The 18226-nt window shown below is 43.1% G+C and overlaps 1 protein-coding gene across 1 annotated transcript in view; it reads left to right on the forward strand.

The window, feature by feature from the left end:
* The first annotated feature begins 6502 nt into the window (after nt 1-6502).
* The window catches only part of SLC15A1 (solute carrier family 15 member 1), a 28049-nt gene continuing 16325 nt past the window's right edge, over nt 6503-18226 (forward strand). Inside the window, exons 1-7 of the mRNA XM_039730432.1 lie at nt 6503-6608; nt 10004-10026; nt 12944-13028; nt 13112-13253; nt 16075-16194; nt 16343-16442; nt 16683-16773. Of these exons, the coding sequence (XP_039586366.1) occupies nt 6605-6608; nt 10004-10026; nt 12944-13028; nt 13112-13253; nt 16075-16194; nt 16343-16442; nt 16683-16773 (565 nt within the window). The 5' untranslated portion in view covers nt 6503-6604. The remainder of the gene's footprint in view (nt 6609-10003; nt 10027-12943; nt 13029-13111; nt 13254-16074; nt 16195-16342; nt 16443-16682; nt 16774-18226) is intronic.

Raw genomic sequence — 18226 nt, forward strand, 5'->3', positions numbered from 1 at the left:
CTGTTCCTTGAAAAAGTTTTTTATAGTGAGGAGAGCAGCAAGTGACCCAGCAACATGTTATGCTGACAAGTAGATTATTTATGTGCTGCAGTTTCAGTTTATGAAATATATTATGTAATTTCAGGTGGTTTATATACTGTCATATTGTAACCTTTGTATTGAATGCATTTTACTCAGCTGCCTTTGCAAGAAGGAAAAAGCTGTCGTTGGTTGGATTTCTGTTATTGTGGTTTGGGGTTCTTTTTTTTTTCTTTCTTTCTTTTCAAAGTCTCCCACTCTTTAAGAGGAAAATGGGTTGACCTGTTCGATTTGTTTACACTTCCTGCAAAGTAACAGCAGATCCTGGGCTTTTTAAGTGTGAGAAAGTAAGAGAACCTCCTTTTTCTAGAAGCTGACAGAACAAAATAATTGGATTGTGTTGTGGTGCTTATTGGGAATCCATTGCTCAGGAGTGTCAAGAACAAAGAAAGTAAGAATACAACTACATAGGTCAATAACATCCTAACATATCTTTTTGCTAATGTGGACAAATATCACAACAATAAGGAGAATACCTAGAGAAGGTTAGAGGTGCTACTGGAAAAGACTAAAGAGGAGTGGAGAGGCAGGGAAGCACTCAGGGGTACTGCAGTGCACAGGTGAATTAATCCAGTTGAGCCCTGGATGCTGTGATCTTTCAATAGCAACAGACCTGACCAAGACTTCTAAGATGAAATATAAAAATTGGCTTTTTAGAAACTTCATGAGAGAGCAGTGAGATAAGTGAATCTGTTAAAATCCAATTATGTTAAATTCTGTCAGATACTGCTGTTAAAATTTTCATTTAAATCTGAACAATACACAGGACAGCTCTGGGTAGTGAAAAAAGGAGGTTTTGTAACCTGTGGTGAAAATATGAATGTGGAAATAATATAAAAATCCATTTCAGGAGGAGTGAATCCATCTGCAAACTTCTAACAGGGCTTTAACAGGTAGACAGTGTCAGCTCTTGATCTCCAGCTGCAGAATTTCCACACTGGAAAATTTGTCTTTAGAAAATTAAATTATATTGTCCTGTTATCTAAACTCAAAATACATTATTTCTACTGTGGACATTGATGTCATCTGTATTCAGGTATGCTTTGTATATCAGTGCTGTCTCACCCACCCCAAAAATTCTGTATAAAGTCAAAGGATGTTAGGATGCTTTCCCTTGAAAATGTGAGCACCCAATCTTGTAAGATAGTTTATTTGAGGGTGGTGGGGTGTTGTGTGTGTTGGGTGCATCACTTAAAAATAATCCCTTAAGTATCTTCACAAGTTAAAATACAAATCTCATATCCATTCCTAAATATTGTGTCAGTTTAACTCCAGTCTTTTAACATCTGCTTGAGTCAAAACACAGATTGGTCAAGAGATGACACTTGTACTTGCATGGTCCAGTCAACAACATGATTCATGTTGTAGGGCTGGTTGCATAAATTGACAAGATAATCCAGTCAGCTCTACCTAGCAGCTGCTGTGTTGATGACACTCTCATATGCTCTCCTTATGAAAAAAAAAGCTGAACACAACGCGGCTTAAAACATGCTAGAACTGAAACTTCAGCAGACACAATGCAATGAGAAGATAAAAAGTTCACTTGAAAATGTTAGGTCTCACAACACAGACCTGAAGTTTCAAAAGAATAGCAGTGTGGCAGTACAAAGAAAAAAGACTGTTGAGATGTTTGGATGGTTTCAAGGTGGTTTGAACAACATTCAGCATCCTTGCACTGCCTTAGGTGAGAGAGGGTGATGCTGTGTGTCAGGAAAATTCACATTTAATATGAAGAAAAGCAGAGGTACATAATTCAAAATAAAAAAAACAACTTTCATGACCCAGTGAAAGGCTAGAATCCCAGCTTGGGTGAAGGATACTCATACACTTGTTTATTTTTTTTTTCCTTGAATACAGTACATACTTCAAGGGTGGAAATAGGTGTTTACCTGGTGTAGAAAGGAGTATGTAAAGGCTTTGAATCAGGAGCTCTTTTGTTCTGCCCTACTTCCCTTGCCAGCTGCCCTTAATACTTATGCTTACACTCCTATTTGTCTATCCCACATACCTGCTGGGAGTGCCCTCCCTTGGCAGGGAGAATCTCCCAGCCTCAGAGATGGGTTGCACAACATCTGACCATAAATCAGCATCAAATCTGGGATTACTGCGTGTGTTTCTGTTCTCCTTGCCTCATGCATTGTGAAGGCACAACACAATGACAGCTCACATTTGGCTGTGGCTGTGGTACAAAGACTCAGGCTGAAGGCTGGATCCACAAAGGCCTTTCAGGGCTGGAAGGGATGGTCACATCTCTAAGTGCAAAGTGAAGATTTTGAATGCTTCCTTGCAACTGTCCCCTAAGGCTGGTTTCCATACAGACTTGCATTTCCAGAACCAAGGTTCCCTATTAAATCCAGAAATTGCAGAAAAGATCCCCTTCAGATTCCCCAAGGGGAAAACCCATGGAAGGAAACAGCATCAAAGGTGTTGTCAGGATGAAGATAGATATAAAGAGAACTGGACAAGGTGTAAATCTGGCTCTACCAAGGAAACAATGTTATCAGAGTAAATGAAGGGGAAACAAAAGGACTTATCAACCTCAAGTTATGTTTTCGGTAAAAACAAAAGGAACAAACCCACATCTTGGCAGGAGTGACTTCACAATGTATTGTTTACCATGAACTCATTAGGTCTACATCTGCCATATTAGTTAACTCTGCATGTTGTCACAGGCACTGGTAATGAGTCAAAGACTTTTGCCATTGCTTTTGCCTGGGAGCTCCGGTAAATAGAGCTCACTCGTTTACTTTATTTAGATACAAGTCTGCGCTCTAGTTCCCCCTGCCCTGCTTTACTCTCCGCCCACATCCAGTGTGTGTACATAAAGACATGCCAGAGAAGCCAAGTCCCTTGTGGGCCACAGCACATTAACTCTTTTCCGTTTTGTGGAGACGATTACTTTGAATGCTGCTGAGCTGGGCAGGCAGGCTGGGCTGGTAGAAACCTCTTTCTCTGCATGTCCCTGCTCTGGTTTAGAAAACTCTGGAAGAAGCAAGTCCATATGTTTTAGGGCCAGAGTTGCTCCTTGCACCCAAGCTGAGTGAGCATCTCAAATACTAGCTTATGCCACTATGTGTGCACAGTGCCCAGTAGCTGGACTGCTGCTGCTTGAAAGCACCTGAACTGCTGCAGACCCCTCCCGGAGACCCCTGGTGCCCTCCTTCCCAGCAGTCCCCATCTCCTCCAGACTGTCCCATATGTTATTTGTTCTGCAAGCAAAACATGACACAGTGCATGAAAAAAGTCAGAGCAAACAAATCACTTTACTCCCTGAGATTCCCTATATGGAAAGCAGGAATAAACTTTTCTTGGAAGGATGTATTATCTTGGGAGGAGTAGTTACTGGGAAGTGACAAGTGTTAGTGTTTGCCTACTACCATCATGAAAGCCCAGTGGATTGTGGTTGTAGAACAAGATCCATTAGCCTTTGTTTAGAATGAATGAATGTACAACCTCACTCAGTTTGCAGCATCCCATGCTATACTGGCTATCCCATGATGAGCTGCACACCCCTGCAAATTCTTCATCCTTATTACAATTCTTCCAATCTAAAAAAAATTAGTCAAAAACATCTATTAATATTTATAAATCACATGTTTTCTAAACAGATAGTCATATGCCCTGATTTTCTTTAAAATACTTCAATCTCAAGTCAGGTTGTTGGTCCTTAAATAATGAACAGTTGTTATCAACTATTCCATGTTATGGACTCACCTCACCAGCTCCTCTGAAACGACTGTATTCTTCCTTCCTAGGAGGTGCAAGGAAAGAATCGGACAGACTAAGCTACAACCTTTAACTGAGCAATATGTGGAACGGTCCCTCCTGTGGAAGGATCATTACAGTAGGAACACACAGCCTGGGAGGTTCCTGCAGGGCACTGTTGATAACTTTTGGACATGGGTGGTGGAAGAGTCATTAAGGATCTGTGCTGCTGGACCTTGAACTAAGACAGAAGGACTGGTTTGGGATATGAGAGCTGGGAGTAGTCTTGGTTGTAGTGACCATGAGATGGTGGAGTAGAGGATCCTGTGTGGAAGAAGCAGGACAGTATTCTATTACACCTTGAAAATATGATTCTGTGACTTCAGAGTTTTGTAGAAAACAGCAGAAATGCATTTCTGCTTGCTTTTTTTTTTTGAATATTTAACAGCCCTGTTGTGCTCTGAGTTCTCCTAGAAAAGGGAGCCTCACAGGGAAACTTCAATCCTCTGAGAACAAATTCTGACCCCCTAACAAGTACAACCATAAAATAGCTCCACAGAGACCAACCCCGTGGCATCCGCTTACTAAAGAACAGCAGAAGCCAATTCACCTCAGAAACAGTTGTGAAGTGATTGTGTGTCCTTTTATCTCTCTCTGTGGTACAAATTAAAATGTGTACTCATCAGGGTGAATACTTTGTAGATTAATAGAGACCTTAAATATTGAAAGATAACCTGAGTGAAAGTCAGGGTGACCAAATTACCTCATTTATCTCAAATTTTTAAGAAAACAGGTGTTTTTCCTTAATTTCTGCATTTCACTTGTATGTTGCTTTCTAAGAAGAAACAAAGGCCTACTCTTCTCACTAAATGCATAGGTCCATATAAGATGTGCCTGTGAACTAACCTTTTACTGCCACTGGTCATGAAATGGCAAGTTTTCCATTATTCAGAAAAGAAATTACATCTTTAATTCCATATTTTAACAGAAAATGGTGGTAATATCTCAATTATTTTTGTAGATGAATGAGCCACTGGAGATTTCAGCATTCTTTGCTGCATTACAGATTGCTTGTTTTGCTGGAGTAACCATAATAGAGAAACGCAACACTGCCTGTGCTGTGTGGCCAAATATGTATATCCCACTGAGAAGTGATACATGACTAGCATCAGCTGTGTCAGTGGAGCTTATACAGCAAGATTTATGTTTCTTACTGGAGAACTTGCTATAAATATAGCTATAACCACCTACTCATGTTTTGTCTTAAGAATTTATTCACTAATTTTTACAGTCAAGGCTACAGGTAACTGCTAAGAGGTTAGAGATCTTTTGAGTAGATTACCCTCATATAGATACAATTCACAAAATCCAGGATCAGCTGTAGCTCTGTATCACAAATCAGAGCAGCCTTCTTTAGCAGCTGAAGTGCTGGCTGTGGATATTCCAAATTGCAATGCATTGCAATGCTTGTTTGATTTGTACCCAAGACAAAATGAACCTGTTCAGCAGCCAGGTAATTATTAAGTGCCTGCCATAGAAAATGCTATTGGATTGGTTGCATCAACTAGAGCATACCACTTCAAGCCTCAAAGAAAGAGCTCATTCTTCTTTCAGAAAATTCTTTTTATTGGTAATGTCTGCTAATGTTTTACTGTTTCTGCATTCTGAGTTCATTCAAGCCTTAGTAACATGTAGCTTCCCCTAGCTGTTCTTCTTGTCAGCCTTGCCCTCTGGCTCTCCTGCTCATGTTAAACTTCTCATCCATTTATTCCGTGTACATGGCTCAGTAAGGTGTGTGCATGAAATGTACATCACGTTGTACTGATGTGCATTATCCCAGCTTTCCATATGGCTTGTGGCACAAATGGCACATGGGACAGACTTCTGCTGTGGACTGACCAAGAGATGATCAAAGTGGGTCATAGAAACATAGACTCACAGGATGGTTTGAGTTGGAAGAACTGAAAGTTCTTCTATTCCCATGCCCTGCTTTGGGCAGGGACACCTTCCACTGGACCAGGTTGCTCAAAGCGCAAAGTGGGTCATAGAAATATATAAACTCACAGGATGGTTTGGGTTGGAAGAACTGAAAGTTCTTCTAGTTCCCATGCCCTGCTTTGGGCAGGGACACCTTCCACTGGACCAGGTTGCTCAAAGCCCGATGCAGCCTGGCCTTGAACACTTCCAGGGATGCATCCACATCTTCTCTGGCCAACTTCTCAGAAGCATCTGTCCACAGGAGCCACAGGTCATCAGAATCATTCGATCATTAGAAACCGGTGGCAGCAGCAGTCTAGGAGATCTGTTTCCTTGGCTCGAGAGGAGGGAACGAGGCAGAAAGCTGCTCTCCACATAGTGTATTTCACTTGCTTGCTAAGTTTTCCCTCACGCCGTTGGCATCAAAGGGACAACGCGGAGCTGGCAGCCCCGCAGGGCGCTCGGTTGAGCTGATGGCGCTGTGTGTGTCGGTGCTTCCCGGCGGCCGGAGAGCGCAGCGAGCCCCGAGCAGCAGGTGACAGCCCTCATTTGGCAGGGGGAGCGGAGGCAGGGAGGAGCGCTGGGCTCCCCGGAGCGCTGGGCTCGGGCAGCCGGGGCCGCTGGCGGCGGCTGCAGGCCAGGTGAGCCCCGGGATGGCTCCGCGGCCAGAGCGAGCCGCTCCCCGCCCCGACACCTGCGCGGCGCCGCCCCGCAGCACCCGGGGCCAGGCGGGGCCCCGCCGCCGCCCTTAAAGCCCGGCCGCCCCCGGCAGCTTCCTCCCTTCTTTCCCTGCCTTCCCGCTGCCTTTCAGCCCCGAGCGCTCCGGCGGGACCGCGCCGGCGACATGGGTAGGTGTGGCGGTGCGGGATGGGGCAGCCCGGAGCGGGTGGCGGGCTGGCGGTGCCCGGCCCGCGGCAGGGATGCCGCCCCGGGATGAGCATCCCTCCAGCCGCTCCACCCGAGCCGGGTGATCGTGCCGGGCTGCGAGCTGACGGCGTGGCCAAGGGTCTCGCCCGCCCAGGGCTGTCTCTGCTGCTCGGTGTCGGTCTGAGGAAGTTCCCGGCTACTCTTGGGTCTCTCCCTCTTCCTCCGGGGCAACTCTCCCTCTGCCAACGCTGTATCCTGGTTTGTACGACCCTGCCTTGAAACCCGAGTGAGAGCCGAGAGATGGTGCCTCGGTCTCTCTGTGAGCTCTGAGAGTTGAGCCGCTGGCCGGTAAGGCTTTCCTACACTACACTTCTAAGGCATGTGGAGCTTGAGATCTGAGCACAAGTTAAATATGGTGTTCCTTGCAGATGTTATATAATGCTTTTTCATTGAGGGTGTTTGCCTAGGGTTGACCTAGTGCTTTTTAAATACATAGATACATAGCTGGAAGATTCATATAAGGGCAGAACCCATGTATCTAATTAATCCTGAAGATTTTTTTCCTGTCTAAACTGGAACACTGAGTAGTAGAGGTACAAATCCAACTTTTTTGTGATGTATCTCTCCATTGCCTTTTGTCTGGACTTTTGGTCCTGCAGTGTCTGAGTGCATTGGTGTCTCTCACAGCAAGCAGTTCCGGGGCTGGAGAAACCATGTCTCACTTAGGAAAGGAGCCTGAAACGCCCACCCTCCACCCCCCAAAAAAATGAACCTAAGAAAGTGCCATTGCATCTTCAGCAAGCAAATCTGTGTTGTGGGGACAAGCAACCATAGTGATGAGCAGGCAGGACATGTCAATGGTGCTGCCAGGGATCGTGCTGGCTTGGGCAGACAACAAGAAGAATGGAGATAGTACTCTGGAGAGAAAGAAATGGGATGCAGCTGTGTCTGCCCATTTAATATCAGGTTTGTGGCTTTATGGATTTGCTTAGATAGTTTCTGTGTGGGTGTTTTTCTGGAGTAGCAAGGTGTGAAGCAGGGGCTCCAGAAGGGGTATGTCCTGATGGTAGCAGCAACCTTGTGAAGGTGCTGTAGGGCTGCTCCGGGGAGCAGAGGCAATAGGCTTGTCTGTGCCCCAAGTCAGGTGTTAGGACTGTAGGCTTGCTCTGGAGCCAGAAGCATCCTGGGTGACAGCATGGTGCGTGCAGATTTACGGTGGCCATGGACAGAAGCATTTCATCTGGGCAGAGTTGCTGTGACGGCTGCATGGAACAATACAGTGTGCTCCCATCTTGTGTCACAGACTGTGAGCTGCAAGACCTGCAGCATCCACTGCATCTCTGTGACTGCAGGGAAGGAACCACCCTGGTGGGAGGGGGCTATAAGGCTGCCCCACCTGACCTGCAAGGTTGGGATGGAGAGAATGGCACACTGATCATTATTTAGATGTGGTGCTGAAACCAAGAACTGAGTGGCTGTTAACTTTCCATGTCTTAAAAAATATTAAAGGGAATACAAAGTGCACAACTGTTTAGAGCTTTATATTGAAAATTGTGGAGCTCTTTGGTATTTTGGTGTTATGAAAATGAGCAGTTCTGCGGGTCATTCTTTGTGGGGAAACAATAAGAGAGGCTGAAGGTTGCCCCAAAGAGGGACTGCTCCAACATGCCACTAGCAAACTTCAGATTTATTACTGAAAATGATGCAAGATGGTGGGTGCTCTGTGCTTTGTAGGTCAGACCCTGAAGCTGCCTGACAGTGGAGTCCTCAGTTTAGGTGCCTGTGTTGAAAGGTTGGCTTTAATTCTGTCTGGAGTTTCCCCAACCCTCTCTGCAAAATGAGAGTAGAGGGGTGAAGTAAAAATGTTTAGAAATAATTGTGTTTCTTAAACATTGAAGTCAGACAATGTTGTCTGAAAAAAATCGCCTCTGTGATGTCTTGTGGGTAAGGTTTCTTGCAGAGGTGATACTTTTGCCATCAGGAAAGCAGAAAAGACCTCAAACCCAACAAACAACCCAATCCTAAATTTTTTTTTTTTGCCCAAGGCATAGCTGCCCAATCTCTTTTTCTCTGTGCATGTTAAAAAAACTGTCAGTGTAATGCACATGTGCTGGGAAGGCCAACAAGTGGAAATAACCGAGGAACTGATAGGGAGATGGGCTTTTGGTGGCACCTTGGTGTCCTTGAATGTATCCTCTCTGGTGGGTTGTGGAAGGGACATTGCCAATAACTTCGATAACTCGTGTACCTGCAAATGCCCTGAATGGAGTGTGTTAGCACTTTCAGAATGTTGCTTGCTCTCTAGGAAAATATATTCTTGAATCATCTACATAGTACTACTGTCTCTGTTGTGAAGGTACTTGTCCACAGCAGTGAAGAAAAGAATTGGAATAATCTGTTTCAGTGATTTCTAAAGATTTAATTGATTTAATATTTTACCAAACGCTATAGTGTTGCTGTCAGCTGTTTTCATCTGTTGTGGACTATGGACTAAATAATGATTTTCACAAGCATACTTTTTAATGTATTATGGCCTTATAGATGTATTATGGCCTGACTTGATTTACAAGCAGGGATTTCAACGTTCACATCTTGTACTTGGTCTTATCTTAATGATAATGAGCTTGCTCATGTGGTTTTATGTAAAATGTTGGCATCCACTGTATGGGCACGGGGCCTTTATCTGACACAGTGAAAGCTCAGCCTCCAAGCCTGTCTGCTGAGCTGGGGAAGCCCTGCAGGGCTCTACTTGGAGTGCTGCCAGGGGTAGAGGACCTGCCAAGAGCAGCTGGAAGTGACTTCAGGGCTGCAAGCACCTCTCTGCTCTTGCTGCTCTCAGTGGGACCCCTCTGCTCTTTCAGGTCTTCCCAGGTTAAAGGTTCAGGTTATGAGAATGCCTGCTGAAGTGGATCACTCAGTTGGGCTTTATATTCAGTCCTCTGTAAGTCCCTTTCTGGGACTTGACCCATCCCTGGCAGGTCATCTCGAGCCTCTTCTTTAATCTTGACTTGCCTTTAAGGTAACATCCCCAAGAGTGAGTTGTTGCAGGACTCATCATCTGTGGGTGGCTGGTTTACCACCCCCTTGACTGATGTGTGGTGAGCAACCATGGGATGCTTTTCCTCATCAGTCCTTTTGAGCTTCTCCTGGGAGTTTATGCACACTCTAACAAACCAAAGGCTGTTGAGTGAAGCTTTGCCTAATAACTATGAAGTCTCCCTTTACTAAACTGAAAATTTACTCACCCTGACCAGTACTGTGTTTATATTTCAATATGTATTTAGAGTTGAACCTTTTTGGAATCTTCTACAGGTTTTTAAGGGAGTATTACTTATTAGTTGCTATTAACTTGTATTTTGGTTTTTTCCCTCCACAGGTGGAAAAACTACTGGCAAGTCGGTAAGTATTATTTTCCCTCATCAAAAGTTGCTCTACTGATTCTCTTTGGGTTACATTGTTTTGGTAATGTTACCAGTGCCCAAAAGAAAAATAACCCTATAAAAATACATTTAATACATACAGTAAAGACTTACTGGCAAGTGTGCAAAAGCAGCCTAGTAACTTATTAAATTCTAGCTAAGCATTAATTTGCTCAACACCCTGATAAAATGCTTGAAGATTCTTTGCTGACTGAGCAGATGTTGGTAGGGAGGAGATTGGTTCCTGGAGCCCATGCTTCTTGCAGCTGTGTTGAATCTTTGAACTGCACCTGCTCTTGAATCTTTGAACTGCTAATGACATGTGTCTCAGGAACCCTAACTCTGCCTTTGTATTTCTTATCTTGCAAGGTTTTTCCCCACAGACTTTTCCTCAGCAGCCCAAGTCAAAGCTGCAGCAGGGTGGTGGCATCCCCGGGGCAGGACGAGGTTATGCAGGGGATTATAAAACATAACCTTCAGGTTACCTTTTTGGTGGTGGATTTGGTGCTTCCTGACCAATGAGGGTAAAAATAGAAAAGGTTTTGATAGATGTGTGTATGGGCACATGAATACTGTAACAGAGGACAGTACAGTGCAAAACAAGGAAAAGCAGACATTATATATTAGCAAGGATAAATTGTATTGTCTCTTTTTCTTGTAGCAACTTGGAAAAACAGAAGGCCTGGGTCACCTGGGAAAGACCCAGAAGGTTTCTCTTACATACCCCTGTCCATGCTCAGCGCCAGCTGTGACATGCAGACCCCCTCCAGTTTGGGGGCAGCCACTAAAAACACACCAGTGGCTGCTGTGCCAGCTTGGGAATGCAGGACAGCTCCACCAGGCACAGATGCAGTGGTGGCTTGAATGAAAATTCTAGCCTTGCTGGATTGTGACCTCCCCAGACCAGCATGTAACCCCCTCCTAAAGAATAAGGTCTTGCGTTGGGTGATGTGCAAACATTGGAGAGGTTTGTGAGAACCCCAAGTGGTCAGAAGATTTTAGTGAGTTTTTGTGAAATGCAGGTGGAGATAGGTCCCACCAGTTCCTGGGCCAGGACTGCTCTGTCTTTCTTTTCCTCTGTAGGCAAGAAAAGACATGGGAGGTCTTTGTTCTGCTTCAGGAACAGACATTCCCTCCTCTCCACCTGGGCTATTCCCAATTAAAAGTCATGCAGCCAGGATTACTGTTTCAGTCACCAACTTAACATGTGCTGAACCAGAACTTCAGTGTGTGACTCTCCATCCCGTGACCATTTGCATGGCTTAGGGGAATGCTTTGTGGATGGGGCATAAGGCATTCTTCTGTGTGAATTCCAGCCCACCAACACCTGTGTCCAAGGTGGGTGTAGTTGTCCAAGCCTCCTGCTGCCTTCAGCTGAAGGAAATGGGCAAGCTCAAGTGAATTTTATCTAATTCTGGGATACATGTGAATGATCTTCCTTTGGAGACACCTCTTTCTGCCCATGGAGGATGTGATAAGTCAAGACTGACAAATTTATATTTAGGGCTCAAAATTTTTGTTCTTTAAAGCTAGAGGAGTCCCACCTGGCACTTGCCCTCAGCTGAGTTTGGGTTCTTGCTGTGAGGCCTGCTTATCATGGGTAAGATATGCAGCATCTACTTGGTTCTGCAAACAATGAAGGTCAATGCTGTTCATGCTGCTCAGGCATCCTCACAAACTGAGTCAGATCAGACAACAATGCTCCTGCCACTCTCTTATTTTCATTTCTTTTGCAGGATTCAAAAAAAAAAGCTTCTTGTCTCCAAGCCTGCAAGTCTCCAAGTGTTGTGTTGTTTGTTGAGACTTTGCTGGAGACAGTGGCTTGCAATTTACTTGTGTCAGGCATGATTTCCCTGTCTCAGGTTTTTTTCCTTTTGATTTGTAAAGTTAACTTCTTCCTGTTTCACACAAAATAAAGATTAGTTGAATTCCTAAACCTTCACAATCCAAACAGTGCCATTTTTAATTAAAGTTTAGCATGGAGAAGAACTGTTTTGCCTCTGGAATGTTCTGAAATGTCTTTAAAATCTGATTCTTTGATACAAAAAAAAAAAGATTAAAAGGTAGGATTATGTGTAAATGGCATCCCTACTATTTTTAATAGAAATTATATCATATATTCATCCGCTCCATGAAGACTGGTAGGAGATCAGAAATTAAAGTTGCAGTTCCTAGTGACCATGTGAGATTTGTACCTGATGCATGCTTTTGAACCATTGTCTCAATGGCAAGAACTGCATGATGATGACCATGGACATGGCTGTTGCAGCAGGTGAAGGCTCAGTGAACCTGGCAGCCAAAGCCATGCCAATTTAGGTTAGAAATAAAGACCGTTCTGTTATCAGGTCTGAAGAAATGAAAGATTCATCATCAAGCAGAGTATTTTTAAGGATAAGAAGATTTCCTGAGGTATTTCCTTGAATGAAAAGTGTTAATGTTTATTTGTTTTAATTACAGGTGCTTAAAAATAGCCCCGAGTTTCTAACTGGTGTAGTGCAGCAGTTTGGTGCATTTTTGGTTGGCCTTGGGTTTTTTCCAGAAACATTGGCTTTTTGCATATTTTTGGATACCAGTCAAGATTGCTGTAAGGGTTAGGTGCTGGAGACCTCAAATGTACATAGTGGAACACTTGCAGGTCATTCCCAGCATTGCTAAAGGTCTCTTGCAAAGGGCAGATGAGAGGTGTGCAGACCTCTTGGGACCAAGAGAGGAAAGTGAAAACTGACTCTTGGTTCAGGTAAACCACTGTCATCCCACAGAAGCCTGTGCAGGGTACAGACCCTGAGTACCTACCCACTCCTACTGGGTCCATGTTGAGCTTGCTTGAGTGTGGGTTGCAGTGAAGTGTGTTAGTCTGGGTTGCACTGCTCTGAGCTCACATTGTCTCTTGCCTCCAGGTGCTCTGCTTTGGCTTCCCTTTGAGCATTTTCTTCATCGTCATCAATGAGTTCTGCGAGCGGTTCTCCTACTATGGCATGAAAGGTACGTCCCTTGTCTCCTTGTGCTAAGCATTACCCAGTGCTGACTTGGGTTTGTAACCTGTTGTTTTGTTGTTCTTCCTACAGCTGTGCTCACTTTGTATTTCTCACGTTTCCTACACTGGGAAGACAACTTTGCCACTGCCATCTACCATACGTTTGTTGCTCTGTGTTACTTGACGCCAATCCTTGGAGCAATCATTGCGGACTCTTGGCTGGGAAAGTTTAGGTGAGTGATTCCTCAGAAAGCAGCCAAAGATCTTGAAAGCTCACCTGAAACCAGTGTTACTTAAACTATCGCCTAAAACTGCAGCTCTGAGCAACAGCTTCAGAGCTGGTGTTGACTGCTCCAGGATAGTTTGCTTTTATTTCACCAAAGCTTGAGATTTTCATTGATTCAGCTCAGACTTGAAACTGAACTGTGAATTTACAAATGTTCCATTTCTGCTAGTTGGTTAAGGGTGGTAGCATGCTTTCTGAGCATGCTGCATGTTTTTGCTCTCACCTGGGCAAAATGTAAGCAAAACTAAGAAGAGTGTTCACCAAGTTTTGAAAATAGATACCGGAGGCTGTAATAACATAGGCAGTCTCTTTACCTGTTGCAAGGTGGCCAATGAAATAGTGAATTACTGTGTTGTCTGGTGTTAACTGGGCCTTAAAATAAGTTTTAAAATAGTGTGTGATTTCAGAATTGACAGGTCAGTGAAGGGTCTTCTGAATAGCAGTTCTTTCCCTAAATGATGTTTTTTGTGTCTTTAGCTGCAGGCTAGTTGGTCAGGATAGTACCAGTGCAGTGCTTTGAAATGTAACCAAGTTATTTCCAACAGCTTTATCTCCCTCTCCTTTCCTGATGTTTTGATTCTAAAAGTGTTTACTTTGCCTGAGAAAAAGCACAGTAAAGATTTTATGGAGGGTTATGAGCCAATAATGTAAGTGGACTTGCCAAAGGTCTCCCAGAGATTAGAGATGTGCTGTGCAGTCAGCTGCACTGTCTCCTTCTGCTGTAGGGACAGCCCCTGGGAGCCCAGGGCTGTGACCACAGCCCTGTGTGCCCTGTGCAGCTGCTCTGAGCACTGCAAACTCACTGCAACTAGCTGGATGTCTTACAGATTGCAACCTAAATATATTGTGCACTTGCTTGTCTAGATGCTGTGGTTTGTTTTTAAAATTTTTTTTGGCTTTTTCATGTTTTATCAAGATGAAACTTTGCAGATCTTGCATGTCTTCTCCTTTGGTACTTGGATATGCCAGTGCCGCAAATGAAAGGCCCAGACCTTTAACAGAAGCTTGTTAGGATGGCCTAAACAAGAGAAAACATGCTTTAGGATATACCATTAGGCTTTACCACCCACAAATGCAGCAAGGTGTCATAAGGAAGGCTTAAACGAGAAATTTAAAAAATCTGTGATGTCAAGAGGAAGAGGAGATAACCTAGGCACTGTTAAGCACTCTTAAAGGAGTGACTCCAACCTTCCACAGTCCATGTACTTGGTGTAATGTCTGTCAAGAAATGTGATGGGACCTGCTCACATAATGTTGGATGTGAATTTCTTGAGGAAAATAGTACAGAAACCACAGTAATATTTTAATTGTGCACCATCAATGCAGTGCCAATTAAGTAAGTCTTTGCAGTGGGTTTATAAGCCTCACAAATAAAACTCAGAAGTTTCACTCCTGATCAGCTCAGGTTCTACTTTAATTGGAGACTTTTTCCCAGGTTGCTAGGTAAATAAAGTAACTTTATGGAAGTGCTATTAAAAAAACCAACCCATTCAACTGTGTCTATTAAATACCACTAAACAGCAGACTGTATGTTGCCCAACTTGAGAGATTTTTTTTTTACTACATTACAGGCAATGGTAATTTTAAGTCCAAGAAACCTTGTTTTAAAGTGAGGGGAACTTGGTCAATGTCCCTCTTGTGTCAGGGCACTGCTCCACGCTTGCTGCGAGGATCTCTTGCCTGTGTCAAATAAGTGGATTGTTCTTGGTCTTTGAGCATTGTCCTGCATTCTCCTGCCTAGTACTTGGTTTGGGACTACTCCTGAAAACAGGGTTTTCAATATTTTCACATCATTGCATAGTTTTCCTCCTGCTTTTCCTCCAAACTGGAGCCCTGTGTCTGTGCCTGTTGAATGGAGACCCACCCAAGGACACAAGTGAACATGGGTTAAACTTCAGCTATGTACTTCAGGTCCAACAAAGTGCAAGTGGAACATGCTTTTGCTTACAGAAAAGAGGATTGGACACCCAAGCCAGGGTGGGAGGGCTGGTGGTTATGCAGTACTATCATCCTAGGCACCTCCTGGCCAAGGTAGTCAGGCTGAAAGGCTGCAGTCTGGACTCTTCAGTGCAGCTCTCACTCATATCTGAGTGTAAAAATGTTGGTACACTTACAGCAAAGAAGGTGGGCTGAAAGGCTGCAGCCTGGACTCTTCATGAGTGCGGTTCTCACTCATATCTGAGTGTAAAAATGTTGGTACACTTACAGCAAAGAAGGTGGGGGTATAGAGTTGTTGTTCACACCAGTATTTCAGGGGCATTTCCATGTTTGAAGCAGATTTTTGATTTTTCTTTTTTCTTTACTCCTGCAACTAAAATCTAAAATAACATAGTGAATGTTTAATGATACTTAAATCAGTGCAAATTGCAGATTTTAGTGTTGGAGAGTAGTTGGAGAAATTTGATCTTTGGCATATAAAAATATGAAAATGGCATTCTTGAATTGGTCATTAAAAAGGCAACCACTGAAGATATTGTGACCTAGTGATATCTATAAGAATCCATTTGTTGTCATGCCTTAATTAAAGACTACCTTAATTAATTAAAAGTTACCTAGAATAATAATAATAAAAAGAATATAAATACTGTGGCAATGGCATGTGGCCAGATTTTTATAGTAGCTTCTGACAAGTTCAGTCCATAACTTATTGTATCTGTTAGTTTTTTTCATTACCAGGATTCTTTAAAGTAAGCAGAAGTCTGCATTAGCTGTGTAATTGTGTCTGTGTTAACATATTTAAGAAAATGTATTGCCTCTCTTGACAACAGGACCATTCTCTACCTGTCCATTGTTTATGCAATTGGGCAGGCAGTGCTCTCTGTGGGCTCCATAAATGACCTGACAGATCACAACCAAGATGGCTTTCCCGATGCTATCGCAGTGAACATGTGAGTTGCCTTGTACACATTTTTTGTCCCAGGCGGATGAAACATGGGACAACTTAAGTTTGTTACTTGAATTTCAACTGTCTTTCAACCAATCTATTATGTATGCTGTAAGAACTAACACAGATTTTTGTTTTCTCCTTTGTTCCAGTGCTTTGTCCATTGTTGGCTTGATCCTTATTGCCTTGGGTACTGGTGGGATCAAACCGTGTGTGTCAGCATTTGGTGGAGATCAGTTTGAAGATGATCAGGTAACAATGTCTTTCAGATTTTCAGTTATACAGATACTCTAATGTATAACTGTTATAGTACTCTAATAATATGCATGTTTAGATGGATGCATTACTGCAGGGTTTTCCTGAGGAGCTGAAGAAGGAGCTAGTTAATTATTTGTCTTGAACTTTGAAAATAGAGGTGCTGGTTTTTTGATCTAGGCTCATCAATGTGGTTGTGGCTAAGCCTTTCTAGACATCTTTCTTTTTTTACTGTAGGAAAAGCAAAGAGGTACCTTCTTCTCTCTCTTTTATTTGTCCATTAATGCTGGAAGTCTCTTATCTACTTTAATCACTCCAACTATCAGAGGTAAGACGACATGTTTGTTGACAATTGTTAAACACCAGAAAAGGCATGTTGGATTGCAGTCCAGTCTGGTTTAAATTAAAGTTCTGTTCTCTGATACACTGGAGTTATCTAGCAAATAGTCTTCAGTGTGTCATCCAGCTTCTCAGAGATGATGTACTCTCAAAAACAAGCCAGTTGAAGATCTTCATTGCCTTTAGGGTCAGAAGTACTAGATCTGAAAAAACATGCTGGAGCTAGCATCTTGTATGCCTAATGCATATTTTAATTCCACTAAAGTACAAATGTGTCACAACAAAATACAAATGAAATACAAATCTTGCAACACCTTTAAAATTATCACACTAGAAAGAATTGTATTGCTTCCTGGGGGAAAGGAAGGGGAGAGAGAGCCTTTTCCTCTGGAAATGTGCCCATGCTAAGTACAGAAGCATCTCTGCATGTAGGAGGATATTAATACATGTGACAAGGTAAATAATTTTTCATATTGTTAAATAAGAAAGTGATGTTCTCTTTTGCTTGTGAAGAATAGCATGATCCTAAACAAAAGTGAGCAATTTGCTAACCTATATGCATCTGGATTTCTGTGGCAAGCTTGCACAGATGGTGCTGTATGGATGCACTTGCCAGCAGTTTCAGAAGGCTGCTTTTCTCAAAAGCAAGGAAACAGCATGTGAATTCTGTAATAACCCAAAAGCACCAGGCTGAACTTCTGGCCTTGGGATTTCTTGACTGGAAAAGACCCTGTAGAAGAGTTTTGGATGTTTGCTTGAAGCAAATTCTCTCCTTTCCCAAAAAAGGAAGTAGAGATGCATAAGGCATAGCATGTAGATTACTTCCTTGCTGTTACAGGGTGAAAAATTCCTTGGAAAAAAATTACAAGTTGAGTCAAGGGAAGTGATAACCTGTTTCAGCCTGGAAAGATTTGACCACAAGACTAATACAACTAAATCAAGACATTCATTATCTGCAAGCTAACATTTTTTTCCAAATCATACTCTCTAATTTTCCTCTTAGAAGAAGTATAGTGGAGAATGTAATGATTTTGTTTAGTCTTTTAGTTTATACTGCTGAAGTCAGTAAGAGTCAAATCTGTGACTAATGCCAAGGAGGGGAGGGGGCTGGTGATTGTGATTTTGTTTTTGATTTCAACAAGCTACACTTACATCACTAGAATCTTTGTTAATGAACTTAGCCCAAAACTTTTGTAATCTAGTTTCTTTCTCACTAAGGACATGCTTTTGACCCCTCTGGTGTAATTCTTCATGTCTCAGTGTAAAACTAGATGTAAATTTCCTGTGAGGAGATCCTGAGAGGCATTAGGCTGTTTGGCCTGGACAAGAGAAGGCAAAGAGGGAGTTTTGTTAAAGTATAAAAATAGCTGATGGGAAGTGAAGAGGATGGAGACAGGCTTTCCTCAGTGGTACCCAGTGTCAGGTCAAGGGGCAATGGGCAC

This window comes from Passer montanus, unplaced genomic scaffold, assembly GCF_014805655.1.
Source record: "Passer montanus isolate IOZ18808 unplaced genomic scaffold, ASM1480565v1 scaffold72, whole genome shotgun sequence".
In the NCBI taxonomy this organism is placed as follows: domain Eukaryota; kingdom Metazoa; phylum Chordata; class Aves; order Passeriformes; family Passeridae; genus Passer; species Passer montanus.